The sequence below is a fragment of the Panthera leo genome, chromosome D1, assembly GCF_018350215.1.
Source record: "Panthera leo isolate Ple1 chromosome D1, P.leo_Ple1_pat1.1, whole genome shotgun sequence".
NCBI classification, from domain to species: domain Eukaryota; kingdom Metazoa; phylum Chordata; class Mammalia; order Carnivora; family Felidae; genus Panthera; species Panthera leo.
This window is the reverse complement of record NC_056688.1, coordinates 66,998,054-67,014,935: the sequence shown is the minus strand read 5'-3', so window position 1 is coordinate 67,014,935 and position 16,882 is coordinate 66,998,054. Positions and strand designations below refer to the sequence as shown.

Below are 16,882 nucleotides of genomic sequence, written 5' to 3'. Positions count from 1 at the left end.
TGGAAAGGATTTTAAACACTACACACACCAGTCCTCTCATTAACACTGCCTCTGCTTGAATACCTCTACTGATAGACAGCTCATTACATTTCTGGATAAGACATCAGCAATCAATCATTTGTTCAAGAAACACTTACCAAGCACTTACTCTGGGCCAGGCCAGTGCTAAGCACACAAACAAGGTGAACAAAACATGATCTGTTGCCACTGTTAGAAAGCATTTCCTTATGATGGGCCAAGATCTGTCTGTCCACAGTCCCACCTGTTCTACCTCGTGCTAGCCCTTGGGCCATCAGAGTAAGCCAGCTCTCTCTGCCACAGCTGGCACGCCCCCTCTTTCCCCCACCCACACATCCACCTGGCAGAAACTCACTCCTACCAAAGAGCTGGCAGGGTGTGGGGCTGTGAGGACACCAGCTCCAGGCCAAGCCTAAGGGCCCAAGGGGCCAGGAGCATCTTTGACCTCTCTGAAATGGATGGCACTTCTGGGTCACAAGAACCTTCTTGCCCAAACAGGTCCTCTATACAAGGACACAAACTGGTCACATGGGCTGTTATTGTGGTATCTCTTAGCACCTGTCTGGTGCCCCTCCCCCCAGCTCTATGGCCCTCAGCTGCCCCTGCCATTCACTGTGTCCCCATCATTACCCTGCTCCATTTCCCAACCCTCCTCAACATCTGGGCACCCCAAAGCCTTCCTGTAATAACATTTGATTCATGTGTTAAACCCAAGTTAAGAACCCCAAGACCCTCTTCAATCTTCTAGAGAATAGCCAGCATCTTCCCAGGGACCTTCACAAGCCCATTGCCCCTATGTAGTCTGTCCAGAGGACTTGAAGGCTGGGAAAGTCACCAGACCAAACCTTTCACCAGATGCTCTCAACTGTGTACAACAAGTCACTTTATTCAATAAAGTACCAAGTGCCAGCCCCCAGGGCTAGACAGATAGAAAATATACCTTGGACTCCAGGGACTGACTGACCGATGATGGCATAGATGGCCACACAACTCAGCAGAATGTCACCACAATGTCGTTGGTGTGTGAGAGGCTCTGGATATTTTGGGATCCCAGAGGAGACACCTAATCACACTGAGGGTGGGAGCAGTGAAGCAGCGGGATCAGAGATGTCTCCCTGCATCATTCTCAAAGGGAGAGGAGAACACTTCAGAATGAGCAGGCTTGTTTGAAAACCTCCCTCTCACATACTCAGATCATTCTGGTAGCCTCTACCCTTCCAGATGAGAACTACCACTTTAAAGGTTTGGGGCAAGAGGGGCGGCTGTGTGGCTCAGTCAGTTAAGCATCTGACTTCGGCTCAGGTCATGATCTCACAGCTTGTGGGTTCAAGCTTTGTGGGTTCAAGCCCCGCATCAGGCTGTCTGCTGTCAGTGCAGAGCCCGCTTCTGTCAGATCTGTCCCCTCTCTCTCTCTTCCCCTCTCCCTCACTCTCTCTCTCTCTCAAAGATAAATAAATAAACATTAAAAAAAAATTTTTTTTAAATAAAGGTTTGGGGCAAGAGCCACAAACCAGCATAGAGATTTATTCACAGTTTTAATTGGAATGCCATTAGGTGGGGCAGGCATTCCCCACCTCCAGAGGCTCAGCTGTTGCTCTTGCTTCCACTGTCACTGCAGTGATTCATGTGAGAGTAGGGAGCAGTGACTGAAACCAAAGGTCCCAGCCGATCCAGAAGGGAGAAAGCAGATACAGCTGACTCTGGTGCACTTCCGTGATGGGCAGACACTAGGAGAAGGAATGCCAGGCACTTGGGCCCCATGGAGAGCACTTACTCCATGTGCCCACCAAGTGACCATGGCCTGCTCGGGGGGTGTGGCTTTGAATTGCACACTTGAAGCCTATCAGGTGTAAAAATTCACAATCTCAACCCCTGTTTCTTCCTTCACTTCCCTCTGATAACCTACCCTCCCTTGTCACTATCCCCCTCTGCTCTCTCTTGACCAAGCGTAGGACTCCATTGCCCACCAACTCCCTTCCCATTGCCCTTCCTCCCCAAAGGCCCCAGCTTTTTGTTCTTAACTTTAAAAGCAGATGAATCAAACAGGTTTAAATGAAGCTGCTTTGTTAATGGCCCTGAATTTTAAAAGTTGCATAGCCCTAATTTAAGAAATTTTATTAAACAGGGGTATCTGGATGGCTCAGTTGGTTGAGTGTCCAACTTTGGCTCAGGTCATGATCTCACAGTTCCTGAGTTCCAGTCCCACATCGGGCTCATGGCTGTCAGCCTTGTCAGCCTGTCAGCTTCTCAGTGCAGAGCCCGCTTCAGATCCTCTGTCCCCCTGTCTCTGCCCTTCCCCCACTTGTGCTCTCCCAAAAAATACTTAAAAAAAAAAAGAAATTTCATTAAACAAAATGATTTAATAACATTGTAGCTGTACTATGCTCAACTCATAACAACTATCTATTTATCTGTTTTACTTGGGAAAGCAGCTATTCTAGAAAGCTACATTTTTCAAAGTCTGTCCCCTTTATACCCTAATTTAAAAAACAACAACAACAACTATGACGTGGCTTTTTAAAATGAAATTCATAATTCCTATATCTTAATCAGAGCGTGCTGAACATAATTGCAAGTTCTCTCGATGACTCAGAGTCATCACCGTGTTACCCAGTCATGAGCTTAAAGGCATTTTGTCCCAAGACTTCAAATTCTTGTGTCTGCTTTTCATAGTTTCCTCCCTCACTGGTGACTGTCAAATAATAATGACAGAAACAAGAACACTAATGATGTTCCAAGTGTTGTCCTAAGTAGTCATGCATATTAGCTCACTTAGTTCTCCCAAGGTAGGTGTTTTATTACCCTCATTGTGCAGATCAGGAAATAGGCTCCTGCAGTGAAGACCTCGCCCAAGTGCACTCAGTACTAACACATGGGTGTCATTTGAACCCAGTGGCCTTGACTCCCACGCCTGAGCTTACAGTCACCACAATGACCCTGCCTGTAGAAATTCCTCTCCCCACTTCTAGTCTCCTTCCTTAAATCTGTCACAGGATAAGAAACAAGATCACCAAGCTTATTACATGAAGTAAGAATAAATAGGAGATGGGACGAGAGTACTGGGGACACGACAGCTGAAAGCTACTAGGGTTTCTTTGGGGAATGATAAAAATGTTCTAAAACTGATTGTGGTGATGGTTGCATAACTTTGCAAGTATAATAAAAACCACTGACTTGTACAGGTTAAATGGGTGGGCTGTATGGTATGCAGATTGTATCTCAATAAAGCTGCTCAAAAAGAAGAAATGGGAGAGCTGGGGAGCACTAATGTACATTTTGGTTGCACAGACATTTTTCATGTCACCATCAGTGTTGGCTAAGTTCCAACTTTGTACTTTAGTAGGGTAGATGCGCTCTGGCTAGGTAGGATGATAAATTCAAAGTGAGCAAAGGCAAAAAAAAGGAGGAGTGAACAAAAGAGAGCTTCTGGGTACTTCTCAGGTTTTCCTGTCTTCTTTTCTCTGCCCCCTAACTTTGATTCCATAGATCGTCCACCCCTCTTGGACCCACCCCCTGACTCACCCCCACGTCCCAACAGAGTCTTAGCTAATGCCATCTTCCTAAGGAAGTAGAGCCCAGTAGCAAGCTGTCCCTGCTGGCCTCCTCACCCAGCCTGGGGGAGCAGTGATGGAGACCAGAGGTCCCAGCCTCTGCAAAACAAGTGCTTCTCTGAGCAGGCTGAATCACTGGCTCCCTGGAAAGAGCCCCCAATCCTAGAAGGGCTGTGTCTGAACCCAGCTCAGCTCTTACAGCTGCTGGCTTCCTGGAGCCAGCCTCCATGTTTTAGGTGCTCATCTTTCTTATTCACAATCTAGTTTTTCTTCTTTTTGGAAGAAACTGTTTTATTTCCTGATTTTAGTTTGTGCCTTTACATTAGACCTCCAATAGTCTTTGCTTGCTTGCTTGCTTGCTTGCTTCATAAAAGAGAAAAAGGCAATGGTTGTAAAGAAAGGCTTTCTCCAAGTGCCAGGAATATTCAGGCTTCTCAGAAGAGCCAGGGTGAGAAAGGGCTTTTTCCAAACGATGTCCCTTCTCATGTCACAGTTTGAAACACAAACCCACAGACTCTGGGTATCTGGAGATGTGCTGCAGGCTCTAGGCCTGGGGGCTCCTTGCAGGATGTCTCCACATCACCACTTACATTCCAGAGTGTCAAGGAGGAGCCAGAGACAAAGAGGAAGCTGGGGAGAGGGTTCCTCCAGGGACTGTCCACGTCTGAATGTTTGCATAATGGTGCCTCTACTGAGCAGTGAGGCTGAAAGAAAATTAGGGATGTACCCCTCTGGAGAACACTGGGACTTCTGATAGGTAGTCTGGGGATCAGTCCATCCTTTGGCAGAAAAGCAGCTTTTCTTTTGGGGAGCTCTGGCCCAGCTTCCTTCATTTCTTTCAAAAGCCGGCAATAATACCCTGGGGAGCAGCACCCAGTGTCATTCCAGCATCTACGGGTGGAACCAAAGACTCCACCCCTGGCTGGAGATGGAATAGCCTCATGATCAAGGTGTGGGGTTCTAGATTCAAAAGACATGGGTTCTTTGGGGCACCTGAGTGGCTCAGTCAAACGTCCGACTTGGTTAAGTGTCTGACTTCTGCTTAGGTCATGATCTCACAGTCTGTGGGTTCAGGCCCCACATGGGACTCTGTGCTGTTAACACAGAGCTTGCTTCGGATACTCCATCCCCATCTCTGTCTGCCCCTCCCCACACACGTGTTCTCTCTCTCTCTCAAAAATGAACATTAAAAAAAAAAAAAGTCGTGGATTCTACTCCCTGCTCTGTCACTTACTCACTCTGCATTCTCATGCAAGTTAATTTAACCTCTCTGTGCCTTAGTTTCCTCATCTGCAAAATGAAGTCCATAAGAATATCCAATTAATAAGCTTGATGTGGGGATTAAAGAATGAAAGCAAACCACACAGCCCAGCACTGAGCCCACAGTAAGCAGTAGCTGATGCTGTCTCCCCAGGAGGAAGTTGGGCAAACAGTGAACATTTAACAGAGGGCTTATTGTGACACTGTTCTAGGCCCTTTCCATGTCAATTCCCTCATTCCTCACAACACCCCACAAAAGTAGCTACTGTTACCATCCCCCCTTTATAGATGAGGAAGAAACTAGGGCACAGAGACGTTTCCTAATTTTCTAAGGTCATAGAACATACTAGAGAGTGACAGAACACAATGGTCCAGAGAGCTGTAGCCACCCTGAAGTGCTATCTGTGAAGATACTACAGCTTTTCTCTGTCACACATCCACTGCTCACCAACATGGCCTAAGTCCTAGGCTAGACCCTGGGGATCCAGATACAGAACTCAGGAAGCTTCCAGTGTTAGGGAGCAGATAGATGCGAACCAAGACCACCACATCCTAACGAGCAGGGACAGAACATAATTCCTGGAGAGGAGCCAGCCTATGGAAGAATTTCTGGAAATCATGAGGCACCATTTGGACTTAGAGTAAGAAAGTTTCCATTTTGCTGTTAGCCTGGGCATTGATAAGAAGAGTACACTCTCTTTTTGCAGATGTGAGGCCCGGTGTCACCCTGTAATGAAACTGGCCTCAGAACCCCACTATTCCCGATAATAAAAAATACCAGGACTTCTTCTCTTCCAATTATTAAGGGTCGAAAATGCTCAATTCATAAGACACAGCGGGTTCTGCACACCATTCAGTCCACAAAGCCAGCCCTCTGTTAAGCCAGTGCAGTGTGGATGAGGGGCCTCTACAGTCATGCTCTTCTTTTTTTTTTAAATTTTTTTTAACATTTATTTATTTTTGAGACAGAGAGAGACAGAGCACGAACGGGGGAGGGGCAGAGAGAGAGGGAGACACAGAATCGGAAGCAGGCTCCAGGCTCTGAGCCATCAGCCCAGAGCCCGACGCAGGGCTCGAACTCACAGACCGCGAGATTGTGACTTGAGCTGAAGTCGGACGCTTAACCAACTGAACTACCCAGGCGCCCCTCTTCTTGACCCTCCAGGGGTGAACACACTGTTGGACCTCCAGCCACCCCACCTCACCTAACACAGGCTGGCACTCACAGCCGGCTAACGGCACTCACTAGCCCTTCCCTCCATGGGCCCAGAGCCCCTCACTTATTTTATGGATGGCGAAGCCTTTATACCAGTACTTGCCTTTTTACTTCTTTCCCAAAAAGTGAAGGAAATACTGAAATTCTATACTACCAAGAAAGCAGAGGGCGTGCCTTTAAAAATAAGGAGATATCTTAGGAAGGACCTGATTGCTGACCAGGTCACAGTTAGGGCTCACGTTCCACCATGTTAGCTCTGAGGTCTGCAGTATGCTGGTGGTCCAAGCACCCAGCTAAAGCCCCACTAGACTTTTTCTCAAAGTTCTTTTATTCTTTAATTCCGCTCTCCTGGGTGAGATCAACTGAAAGGAGGAGGGCTTCACATTGTACTTGGACTTAAGATCCAAACTTCTCATCAGGGAGCACAAGACCAGTCTGACCTGAGCCCTGACTATCCCTCCAGCCTGAGGTCTCTCTCTCTCTCTCTCCTTCAACCCTTTATTCATCTACTTCATAGCACCCATGCTAGGCCTGCTTGTCCTCAGATCCACTTCTCAACCTCCCCCCTGCCCCCCTGTGTTTCCTGCTTTGTGTTAGCTGGCTTCTGGCTAGGTTTGGCCAATGGCAACCACTGGGAGAAACTGGAAGGTGCCAGAAGGATTGCAGCTAGGTATCTCCTGCTTCCAACTCTGCCTTGGAAGCATCTCTGCAGCTGCTGCCTCTCCTCCTTGGCTCCTTTTCCATCGAAAAGGCCACCACAGTTCCAACTTCTTCCCCCTGGGCTCCAGCAGCACCGTCTCCTTCCATCATCCCTGCGGCCTCAAGTGGTAGCTGCTTCCTACTGCTTTGAGTCTCCGGCCTGCCTCCCTGCCCTCTGCTTGTCTTCTCAGGTCTCCGCCACCTCAGCAACCATTCCCTGCATTAAAATCCTCCTTCCAGGGCTGCCTGGGTGGCTCAGTCAGTTAAGCGTCCGACTGCAGCTCAGGTCATGATCTCATGGCTCATGGGTTCAGCCCCATGTCAGGCTCTGCGCTGACAGCTCAGAGCCTGGAACCTGCTTTGCATTCTGTGTCTCCCTCTCTCTGCCCCTCCCTCCCCTGCCACACTCACGCTCTGTCTCTCTCTCAAAAATAAATAAGCTTTAAAAAAAGAAGAATTTTAAATCCTCCTTCCAGTATTTAAGTGATTTCTGTTTTTTCTGGTTAGACCCTCACTGATACAGCACTTATCATTACTTGTCATTTTTTAAATTTAATTTGTCCCATTACTTAATTGTTGTCTAGACCAACTACCTGTAAGCTCAACAGGGCAGGGACTAGAAATATCTTGTTCATTAGTGCATCCTCTGTGCCCAGTATAGCACCTGGCACATAGTGAACTGACTTATTTAATAATGCAAAGTAATTGCCAAGTGATGAAAAGAAGTAAAATTGATGTTTCCCAAGAAATCTTCAAATTTCCAAAAGGATCATAGAACTGTCATTTGCAAATGGCGTGTATTTATGCACATGATTTGTTGTTCAAACAGCAGCAGAGAAAAAGTGTTTTTTTACCTTTTCTGCCAAACACAGGCCTGGAAACGGCCTTCAAGAAAGAAGTGGTGAATTAAGGGGTCTTGGTTAAGGAATGAACTCAGCTCCCAGGGACAGGCCCCCTATCTCAGACACATGCCCACAGCCTGCCTGGGTCTGCACCACTGTGCACATGTGCTCTGGCTTGTGGGGACAAACCTTTTTGCCGTCTCCACGGACTTCTGCTCCGCCAGCTCCTTCTGCAGCTCCCTCTCCTTGGCCTCCTTCTGCCCAATGGGGCAGTCCTCAGGGACAGTGAAGAGGGACAGGGCATCTTTGCTGTCTTCTTCTCGGAGCACTTTAGCAAACACTTTCTCTGCCAGGAGCCGGACTTGCTCGTCCACCTCGGAGATGTTCAGCTTGGGAAACTGGCGCGGCATCTCGGCTAGCAGAAAAAGAGCAAGCGTTAGCCTCTGGAATTCCCAGATGGCCCGAGTCAGTGGGGTGGGGGAGGAGAAGCTACTAAAACAAGGGTCCTTGGGGTCAGCTGTCTTACTCCGGAATTCCCCAGACCAAACCCAGTGCACCAGCTTCAGAAACTAGCTCCATAAGTCATTGGATGTGAAGGGTATAGCACCACTCACCTTTCATGAGAAAGCAAATGTTCAGAAGTCAAAGAATGACCTAACTACGTGTGTTTCTATTGTCCCGAACACAGGGGACCCACAGCGTGCTGGCAGTCCTACCTCTCCTGGCTTTGTTTCCATGACGGGGGAGGGATAGGAGAGTTCAGACCCCTCTCCTGCAGACTATCAGGGGGCCATCTGGGTACAGCAATGACCAAACCTCACTCCCCACTGCATACAGGGAAGATGAGAGCCCAAAGGTCTTAATGATTAGCCTAAGGTCCCATGAGATGGCCGCAGTGCTCTGGGCGATCCAAAGCCACATTCTTCATCACACAAAACACGCTCTTTTGCTGAAAAGAAAGAATCTACCATGATGGTTCTACCATCTCCCAAGTTTTCTGGAACTCTGAACAAGACACAGCAAATAAAATAAAGGTTTAGAGACAGGGATACTCTACCTTTCACAGCCTGCTGAAAACTTACTTCCTCAAAGCTTGGCCTATCTCTCTTCACACTGGCTCCTTATTATCCCTAGCTGGCCTAAATTACCTGGTTTGTTCCTTTCTTTTCTTTCTTTCTGCCTGTCTGTCTTTCTTTTAACATTTATATAGGACTTATTAATAGGTACACTCTGCCAAGCCCTTTCTACTTATTAACTCAGTGAATCCTATTATTCACATTTTACAGATGAGAAAATGAAGGCACAGAGAGCTAACTTGCCCGGGGTCACACTTTTACTAAATGAGCAGAGACTTGCGCTATTCTCAGCCTTTGGCCCTCTGCCCCTTTCCTCTCTGAGCCTCTGTTCAGAGGTTTGAACCCAGGCACCTGGTCCCCATGCCTGTCTTCTTAACCACTACATTGTAGTGCTTCTCTTTGTCCAGCTAGGTGTCAGGGTAGGTTCCCTGGCTGTGCCCAGCATCACTCCTACCGAATGGATGAATACTGCATCCTATCAACAAGCTACCTTCACTAGAGCAGCTCTGGAAGAAGGGTGTCCTGTCTACCTATTACCACAGTTTCTTTGAGCAAGGTTTAAAGAGAGAGGTGGTTTAGTCAGCCGGGAGACGAGGATGAAGGTAAGACAGGAGCCCCGTTTCCGTGTGGCCAGGAAAGGAAACAATTACAGGGGAGGAGAGGTTCACTGAGCAGCCTTGGGACAGTCACTCTCTGTGCCTCACAGTTTTCTCCTCTGTGAGATAAAGGGATGAGACTAGGCAGTCTCCAAGGTGCTCTCAGTTCTAAGTGCTGTAATTTCTAGATACCAGAGAGCTTTCCAGTGCCCAGGGAGGCTTGCTGCTCTGGTGTTCTCATGGGCCTAATTCATGACACAGACAGGAAGGAAGAAAGCAGGTCAAACACCAGTCAAAGTACATCTGTGAGCCCCCTGACTGTGAATCCAATTTCCTCCTTCCCTCCACACCCAGGACGATAGCTTTCCTGGGCCTCTCCCCTCCAAGTGATTGAGTGGGAGGGAGCTGCTGTGGAGGGAGGAAGCTGGCACGTAACTGTGCTGATCTGTAGCAGCAGAGAGCAAGACAGTGAAGGCCAGACCTGCAAAGAGGAAGAGACAGAGCTGTCTGTGGAGATGTCCACATCCTGATAGCACACAGAAGGGAAAGCTGGAAATCATCAGAATGGGATTTGGGGAAAAAGGTGACAGAGAGAGAAATGGAGAGGAAGACACAGAACTAGAGCCAGGGGGAGCTGTTAGGTGAAAAGGAAGCTGGACCCCATCAACCCCTCTCCCCACTCTAAGGCTGCGGGTCAAGTGCAGCATTCTACAACCTCACAGGGCATCTCAGAAGTAGACATCAAACAGGGCCCAGGCAAGGGGCAGCAAATGCCATAAAGCATCCATACCATTTGACAGAATAAACCCAGTTCCAGAAATTGCTTCTAAGAAAAGAATCTGAAGGAAAAAGCACAAAGATGTTTACCTGCACTATTTATATAAAAAGCTTCAAAGTGTCCAAATGAGAGCACATTCACTTGAAGAAAAAGTCAAGCAACCAAAATTATAATTATGAGGACAGTGCAATCACATAAAAAATATTGTGAAATAACAGTGAATGAAAAATTAATACATAAAACTGTACCCATGCTTTTGTTGCAGTGAGATGAAAATGCATTCCCTTAAAGACAAGGGCTGGAAGAGAGACACATACTCGGATGACCAGATAACAGGACTGCATGTGTGAAGCAGTATCTGACTTTGATCACTGATGCTGTTATAATGTCATTTTAACAAACACAAAGAAGATAGAAAGAACATAAATATTTTTTAATGTTTATTCATCTTTGAGAGAGAGAGAGAGAGACAAAGTGTGAGCAGGCGAAGGGCAGAGAGAGGGAGACACAGAATCCGAAGCAGGCTCTAGGCTCTGAGCTGTTAAGCACAGAGCCCAATGTGGGGCTCGAACCCACCAAACGCGAGATCATGACCTGAACCGAAGTTGGACACTCAACCAACTGAGCCACCTAAGTGCCCCAGAAAATAAATAGACTGAAGAGGTTTTTTTAATGAAAGGAAACTAGGAAGAAAATCAAACTTCTACATCCCAGGTTTTGGTAATTAGGGTCGTCTCCCACCTAATCCACATCAGACACTGGCCAGCTAAGGGAATTAACACCATTGAGATCCATCTCTGCATTAGCTCTTGCCCTGGACAGAAACTGCCCCCCACCACCTTCCTACCCCATAGCCCTTTCCCCTACAAACACACCCAGGCCTGACACAGCCCACCAGGCCTCCTCAGAAGTGGGCATGGGATAGAGGGTCCTTTGTGCCCGAGGGCTCTTATGACAGACTGCCGTGTCTTTCCATGAAGCATTTTCACCTCGCTGAAGTCAACTAAACATACATTTTGGGATGCATCTTTCTACAAAAGATCTTCTTTTCTCTTTAAATAGTTTAAACCAGCCTTTTCCCACCATGGTTCCATGAAAGGTCAACACTTGTTGCTGGTGAAACAGGTCCTGTGGTCAGTTATCAGGAAGATGCTATATCCCACAGTTCCTCACCCCAGATTCCCAAGGCACATCAATGACCCGAGGATAGGATCATATAGCAACATTTCCCCATAGAGATAGATTCCTTTCATTGCAGAAGCCATATCAATCTCTTGCAGAATTATTACCAGTGTCTTCAATAAGTGGTGAAGACTTCACTCCATACCTTAGTATAGATCAAGTAACCCAGCTGGGGTGCTGGGCTAAGTCAGTGAGCCTTAGGAGCCCATTATACATCTGTCTTCCGGACAGCTCCCTCCTGCCAACCCTCCCTCCACAGCCCGGCTCTCTTCTGAGACCTAGAGACACCTGGCAGGGCAGGCTTATGCAAGGAAAGTCTGCTCTGTAGATGCCAAGCAGTTTCAGCTCCAGCTGCTTCTTCAAGCCTGGCTTTTACCCGTTTGTCAACCGTTTGTCAGCTGAAGCCGGCAGGCTTGGGAGGCTTAACCATAAATTCAATCAGCTAGGGATACAGCTTATCTCACTGTTACAAACGACACCCTGTGATGAGCTTAAAGAAGTGTCACAAAGTTAGAAAGCTATAAAATGCCACCATTTCAACAGTTACTTTTCATGGCACCATAGCCCCTCCAGAAAAGAAGCACAGTACCACTCAAACCCCCTCCTTACATAAATGAAGCTGTTTCTTGCTCTTGCCAGGCTCCCACTGTCAGAACCCATGACACAGACCTGAGCCTGGGGCTGGAGTCTCCATGGCTGATCCTGAGCATGCCACACAGGCGAGGCCCTCAGGCCATGGACCGTGTATGCCCGGGAGGCTGAGCTGAGTCCGTGTGAGTGCAGCTGGCTGGGTCCTGTCTGCTGCTGCTGAGGTGGGAGGTCTCTGTTTTGCATATCTGTGAGCTGCCGTGAGCAAGAGCAGGAAGTGTCTGGGCTGGAAATTCTTCCATGAATATGAAATGTAAGTGGAAAATTTCCAAGACTCCTAAAGGGCCCAGGTAATGCCAGCTATCCATAGCTGCTGCGTGCTGAACGCGGTGTCCTGGCCCTGTTCTCAGCCCTCTCCAGAGCAAGACACAAAGCCGATGCCCCAACACAACAGTTCATTCAGCCTTCCTGACCTGACAGAGCACAGAAGACAAGCCACGGCCTCCCTCTAATGCCCAGACCTCTGAAAGCCAAGCAGGAACGTGCCACACCGTCACCCTTGCTGCTTCCTCGGGCCTGGCCTGGTGACCAGGTTCATTCTACCAAGGGGATTGTCTACGGCACAACCTGGCCTGCCTTCCCTCACAAGGCCCCCCAGAGCAACCTCCCTGAAGGCACCCCAGCACTGACAGGAGAGGCGCTGAGCCCAGTTATCAATAGAGCTCCTCCTCTCCCTCCTCCTCTAAAAGAGCAAGGGCTTTGAACAGCTCCCTCCTTTCCCAGGAAAGGGACAGTGACTCTAGGAGAGGAGACTCCTTAGTACAGGAGCAGGCTAGGATGAAAAGCTGCCATGCCTTGTCCCACTCCTTCCTTTCTTCCCTGAAGGAATCTGACATCACAGGTGACTGGGCAGCCTGGACAGGCTCTACCAGATCCTGAGTACATGAGCACATGCATGCGCATGCACACACACACACACACACACACACGGAAAAGAAGCATGTCCCTCTTGACCCCCCTGAGCCCACCTGCCCTGTCCTCCCCTCTTACTGCCGCTGTCTGCTCCCACGAGGGCCTCCAGCTCTGACTAGCCTCCTGGGCACTGGCTGCACTCGGCCACCCTGCCACCAGCAGCTGCTGCTCTCCCTGGGGATGGTGGAGCTGCCTCAAGTGACCCACAGGATCAGTTCTCTAAAAGCAAGCCTCAGAACCCACACAGTGACTTAGACAAATGGTACGGGTCTGGGAAATAACCGTGAGCAAAATGGCTATTTCTGTGGTGCTGTTGAAATCCTGGGGACAAGAGCCCAGAAAGGATGGGTCAGTTGTTTACCAGGAGGCTAGCTCCAGCCCTGACTTGGGCCTGAGTCACCTCCTCATGTCCAATTGTGAGATTGTGCCTTCCTAAGCCCACATAATGATTCCTGTGTGTGCAGAGCAGGATTACAGGGTTGACACATGATCCTCGGGCTATTGCTGGGCTTTAGCTACCCAGAGATTATGACCCACCTGTCCTCACAGCTGTTTCATAAACAGTGCGATCAGCAAGCTACAAGCAACCTAGGGGGAGGGGGATATTTATTCATTAAATAATTGAATGAACTTAAAGTATAGGGGGAAAAGGTCCAAGCCTTTAGTACTGTTCTGTCAGAGGGGAGGTGGGGCAAGTGATTCCTTCCTTTTGGGGGAGGAGGAGGTTCAATTGGGGCTGTAGTGGGAGCATCCTAGCCCATGCATCTGAGAACCTACCTGGATCCAGTTCAGGGAATTCTATTCTGCACCTGTAACCAGACCATAGATAGCTTCAGTCTAAACAAGCATTTTCCAAAGTGTAGTCTATAGAACATAAAAGGACAGAAGATGGGGTGCCTGGGTGGCTGAGTCGTTTAAGCATCTGCCTTCAGCTCAGGTCATGATCTCATGGTTTGTGGGTTTGAGTCCCACGTCCGGCTCTGTGCTGATAGCTCAGAGCCTGGAGCCTGCTTCAGATTCTGTGTCTCTTCTCTCTCTCTCTCTTTCTTGATGCCCCTCCCCCACTCATGCTCTGTCTCTCTCTCTCAAAAACAAATAAACATTAAAAACAATTAAAAAAAAAAAAGGACAGGAGGCTTGGAAAATGCTGCACACAATAATCCCTTACGGGCATTCATGCACAATCTCTATTAGCAGAAAGTCCCATAGTAAAGAAAGCTGTTTGACTTTGTTTAGCCCAACACGTTTATTTGACCCTCTGACCATAACCACCATAGGAAAAAACACCTATTAATATCCGTGGCATAGGCTTTGGAAAATGCCTTCCACTTTGAGCCTTCATTTTCCAACATAGAGAAAACTGCCTTCCTGAGGCCCAGGTAGGGGTGTGAGACTCACTCCATTAGGTCTGGACAGAGATGGGCAGCAGCCCAGCGAAGGTAACGTACGTGGGGACAATGGCCAAGGGTCCTGCTAGTGCCAAAGAGATAGAGGACCCTCCAGAACAGTGGCAGTTTACGAGGAAAATGTGGCTTGTCTTGGGAGGGCAAACTTTGCTCATGACCTCACAAATCCATCTTGAGCTTAATATGTCACTGCTCCTTGTGGCCCAGAAGTCTCCCTGGACTAAGGAGTACTGGTCTCAAGCTCAAAGACTTATTTCCTTTTTGAATAAAAATTAAGACAATCTATGACAACCAGGCCCAGGGCCTGTATCTCCTTCCCAGGAGACCTGACTGCATCACTTTTATCACTTAAGTGCCCCTCACAAACTCCAAGACAGGAAAGGCTAGAATCAAATTATGTCTCACCAAGGAATATATTACTCTCCCTTTTTCTGAAATGATGCTTTGAGCTTTCTGATAGGAGTTGATTTTCCTTCTTTGTCTTCCTGAGGTGTGCATGACTCACACAGCAGTTGGACAAAAGGGTTCCACCTGCTAAAAATCAGCTCCATGACAGATCTTGCCCATCTCATTCACTATTGTATCCCCATGCCTAGAATATAGTGGGTATCAATAAATATTCCTTGAATGAATGCATGCATGCATAAAATAATGAATGAGTGAATAAGCTAAGTGATTAATCCATCTATGGCGATGTCAAGAGTCAGTACAGTATATGGTTAAGTATATGGACTCAAGCCAGACTACCTAGGGTTTGAATCCTGTTCCACAACTTAATTGCATGACCTTGAGCAAGTTACTCAATTTCTCTGGCTTAGTTTTATTCCCTATGAGCACCAACCTCATAGGTTGTCATGGCAATTAACTTAGTTAGCATATGTAAATACGCTAGAATAGGCTTAGAATAGTGCCTGGCACATAGTATGTGCTTTGTATCATAAAGTTATTTATCAACATCATCGTCATCATGGTATCCGGTACAAGACAGAGTCCAACTGGTGAAACAAAACATGAAATTTCATCCAGACACTGAGTCCTTTTATTCAACATTATTTATTGAGCACTGTTGTGTGCCAGGCACTCTCTCAAGCTCCTATATGGGAGCAATGAGAAGGAAACCACGTTTAAATGTGAAACCAGATCAGGAGAAATAGCTTCCTCCTCTAGGATTGATACTTCTTGCTGACTTTGTATGGCTAGTGCTCCAGCCATGAGCCCATCTTCCTATGCCTTAGCCCCTTGTATATCAAAGCCCAAAGATATGGTCTGCTCTCCTTGATACACAGCCAGCACTCAGAAGATCTAAGAGATTAATATATTCAAGGAAAGAACCAGGACGGCCATGAGTAGCTTTAGGAGAGTATAGGTGTCTCCTTGCTTAATCCTAAGGCTATATTTTATCTGCCCATGATATTTTCAATATCTGGGATTGGTTTTGAGGCCATTTGAAGAGTGATTCGCCTAGTGTAAGGACAAGTAAAATAGGCCTCATCTCTAAAAGAACTTTTTGACCTAGCTGAAAGCTACTCATCTTTTATCTAGGATCTCAGAAGGATTGAGGGTATGCTGAGGAAGGGGCTAAGAGGTCCAAGAGTCTCCTAGCAACCCATTGATGCAAACTCCATGATTCTTAGGGCAGCGGGGTACCATCAACTTCACAGAAAGCCAGACCCTCAGAGTTTCACCCAGAATTATAACCAGCCCAAGCTCATTACTCCAAACCTGCTGTCAACACTTGGAGAGGTGAGAGCTGATAGGGGCTCTGTCTGACTGGCTCAGTAGCTCAACTACCACTCAGCATTGATGCTTCACAGCCAGGGGAGGAATTTCTCCCATGAGAGCTCCAGCTGCTGACAGCTCTTCCCCGAAGCTGGCCAATTGTTAGCCACCACGTCAAGGGGGATAGCCAACATGGGCTCAGGACCACGCTAAAATTCCTTCCTCGCAGCTTTCACCTGGCTTCTTTGCTAATTTGTCACCCCTAAGCTTCCAGATACACACAGAGACCTAAAAATTTGGGGAAATGACACTGTAGTTAGCAAGCCTCTTCTATTCCACAGTCCCTCGAAACTCACCCCAGAGGCCTCTGCCAGCCAAGAAGAGCGTGGGAGCTCCACTGGCAAAGCAGCTACCAGGAAGTGCAAGGGCAGAAAGCAGACTTTCAGAGGCCAGTGCATGTCCCATGGTGGGAGAGAGCCAAAAGAGGTAAGGATGAAGGCCTCAACTGAACCCATCACCCTGCCATTCTGTCCATTCCCCTGCCTTTAGGTGGAAGTCCACCCCAGCAGTGGGCATCTGGCCAGTCCTCAAGCACCTAGAAACTTGTCCGGGAGCTTAAGTGGCGGCATGTCCCTTAATGTCTCTAAACCTTGCGAATCGAATGTAGGCCGCCAGGCAGCTGAGATGAGGCTGGCTCACCTGAGGTCTCTGGAGCCCAGGCCACTGCAGAGACAGAGGCAGGAATACAGGCAAGAACCCAGGCAGGGCTGAGTCCGGGGTCAGCGCCGTCGCCAGAGTAGGCTGGGAAGCCCAGAGCCGAGATTCCGACCTCGGGGCACTCCGACTCGCGTCCTGGGCAGCAGGGGCCTTGGGCCCAAGGTCAGCAGCGCAGCATCGCGCGCACTCATCCGGTTCGGGTGTCAGGGCCCTGCCGTGGGCCCGCAGGGGGGCGGCCCGCAGGGCTGGAGCGCAGGTGGCG

The 16,882-nt window shown here is 48.2% G+C and overlaps 1 protein-coding gene across 3 annotated transcripts in view; it reads right to left on the bottom strand.

Annotated features, from left to right (window-relative positions):
- Nucleotides 1-16,667, bottom strand: part of AMPD3 (adenosine monophosphate deaminase 3) — a 46,916-nt gene extending 30,249 nt beyond the window's left edge. For 2 of the 3 annotated variants that reach the window (XM_042906913.1, XM_042906911.1), the window contains exons 1-2: nt 11,888-11,957; nt 7,776-8,001 (exon numbers count right to left, since the gene is read on the bottom strand). In XM_042906913.1, the coding sequence (XP_042762847.1) occupies nt 7,776-8,001; nt 11,888-11,912 (251 nt within the window). In that variant the 5' untranslated portion in view covers nt 11,913-11,957. Of the gene's footprint in view, nt 1-7,775; nt 8,002-11,887; nt 11,958-16,602 lie in introns of those variants that run through there. The other variant, XM_042906912.1, reaches the window with a different exon arrangement.
- Between the last annotated feature and the right edge of the window lie 215 nt (nt 16,668-16,882).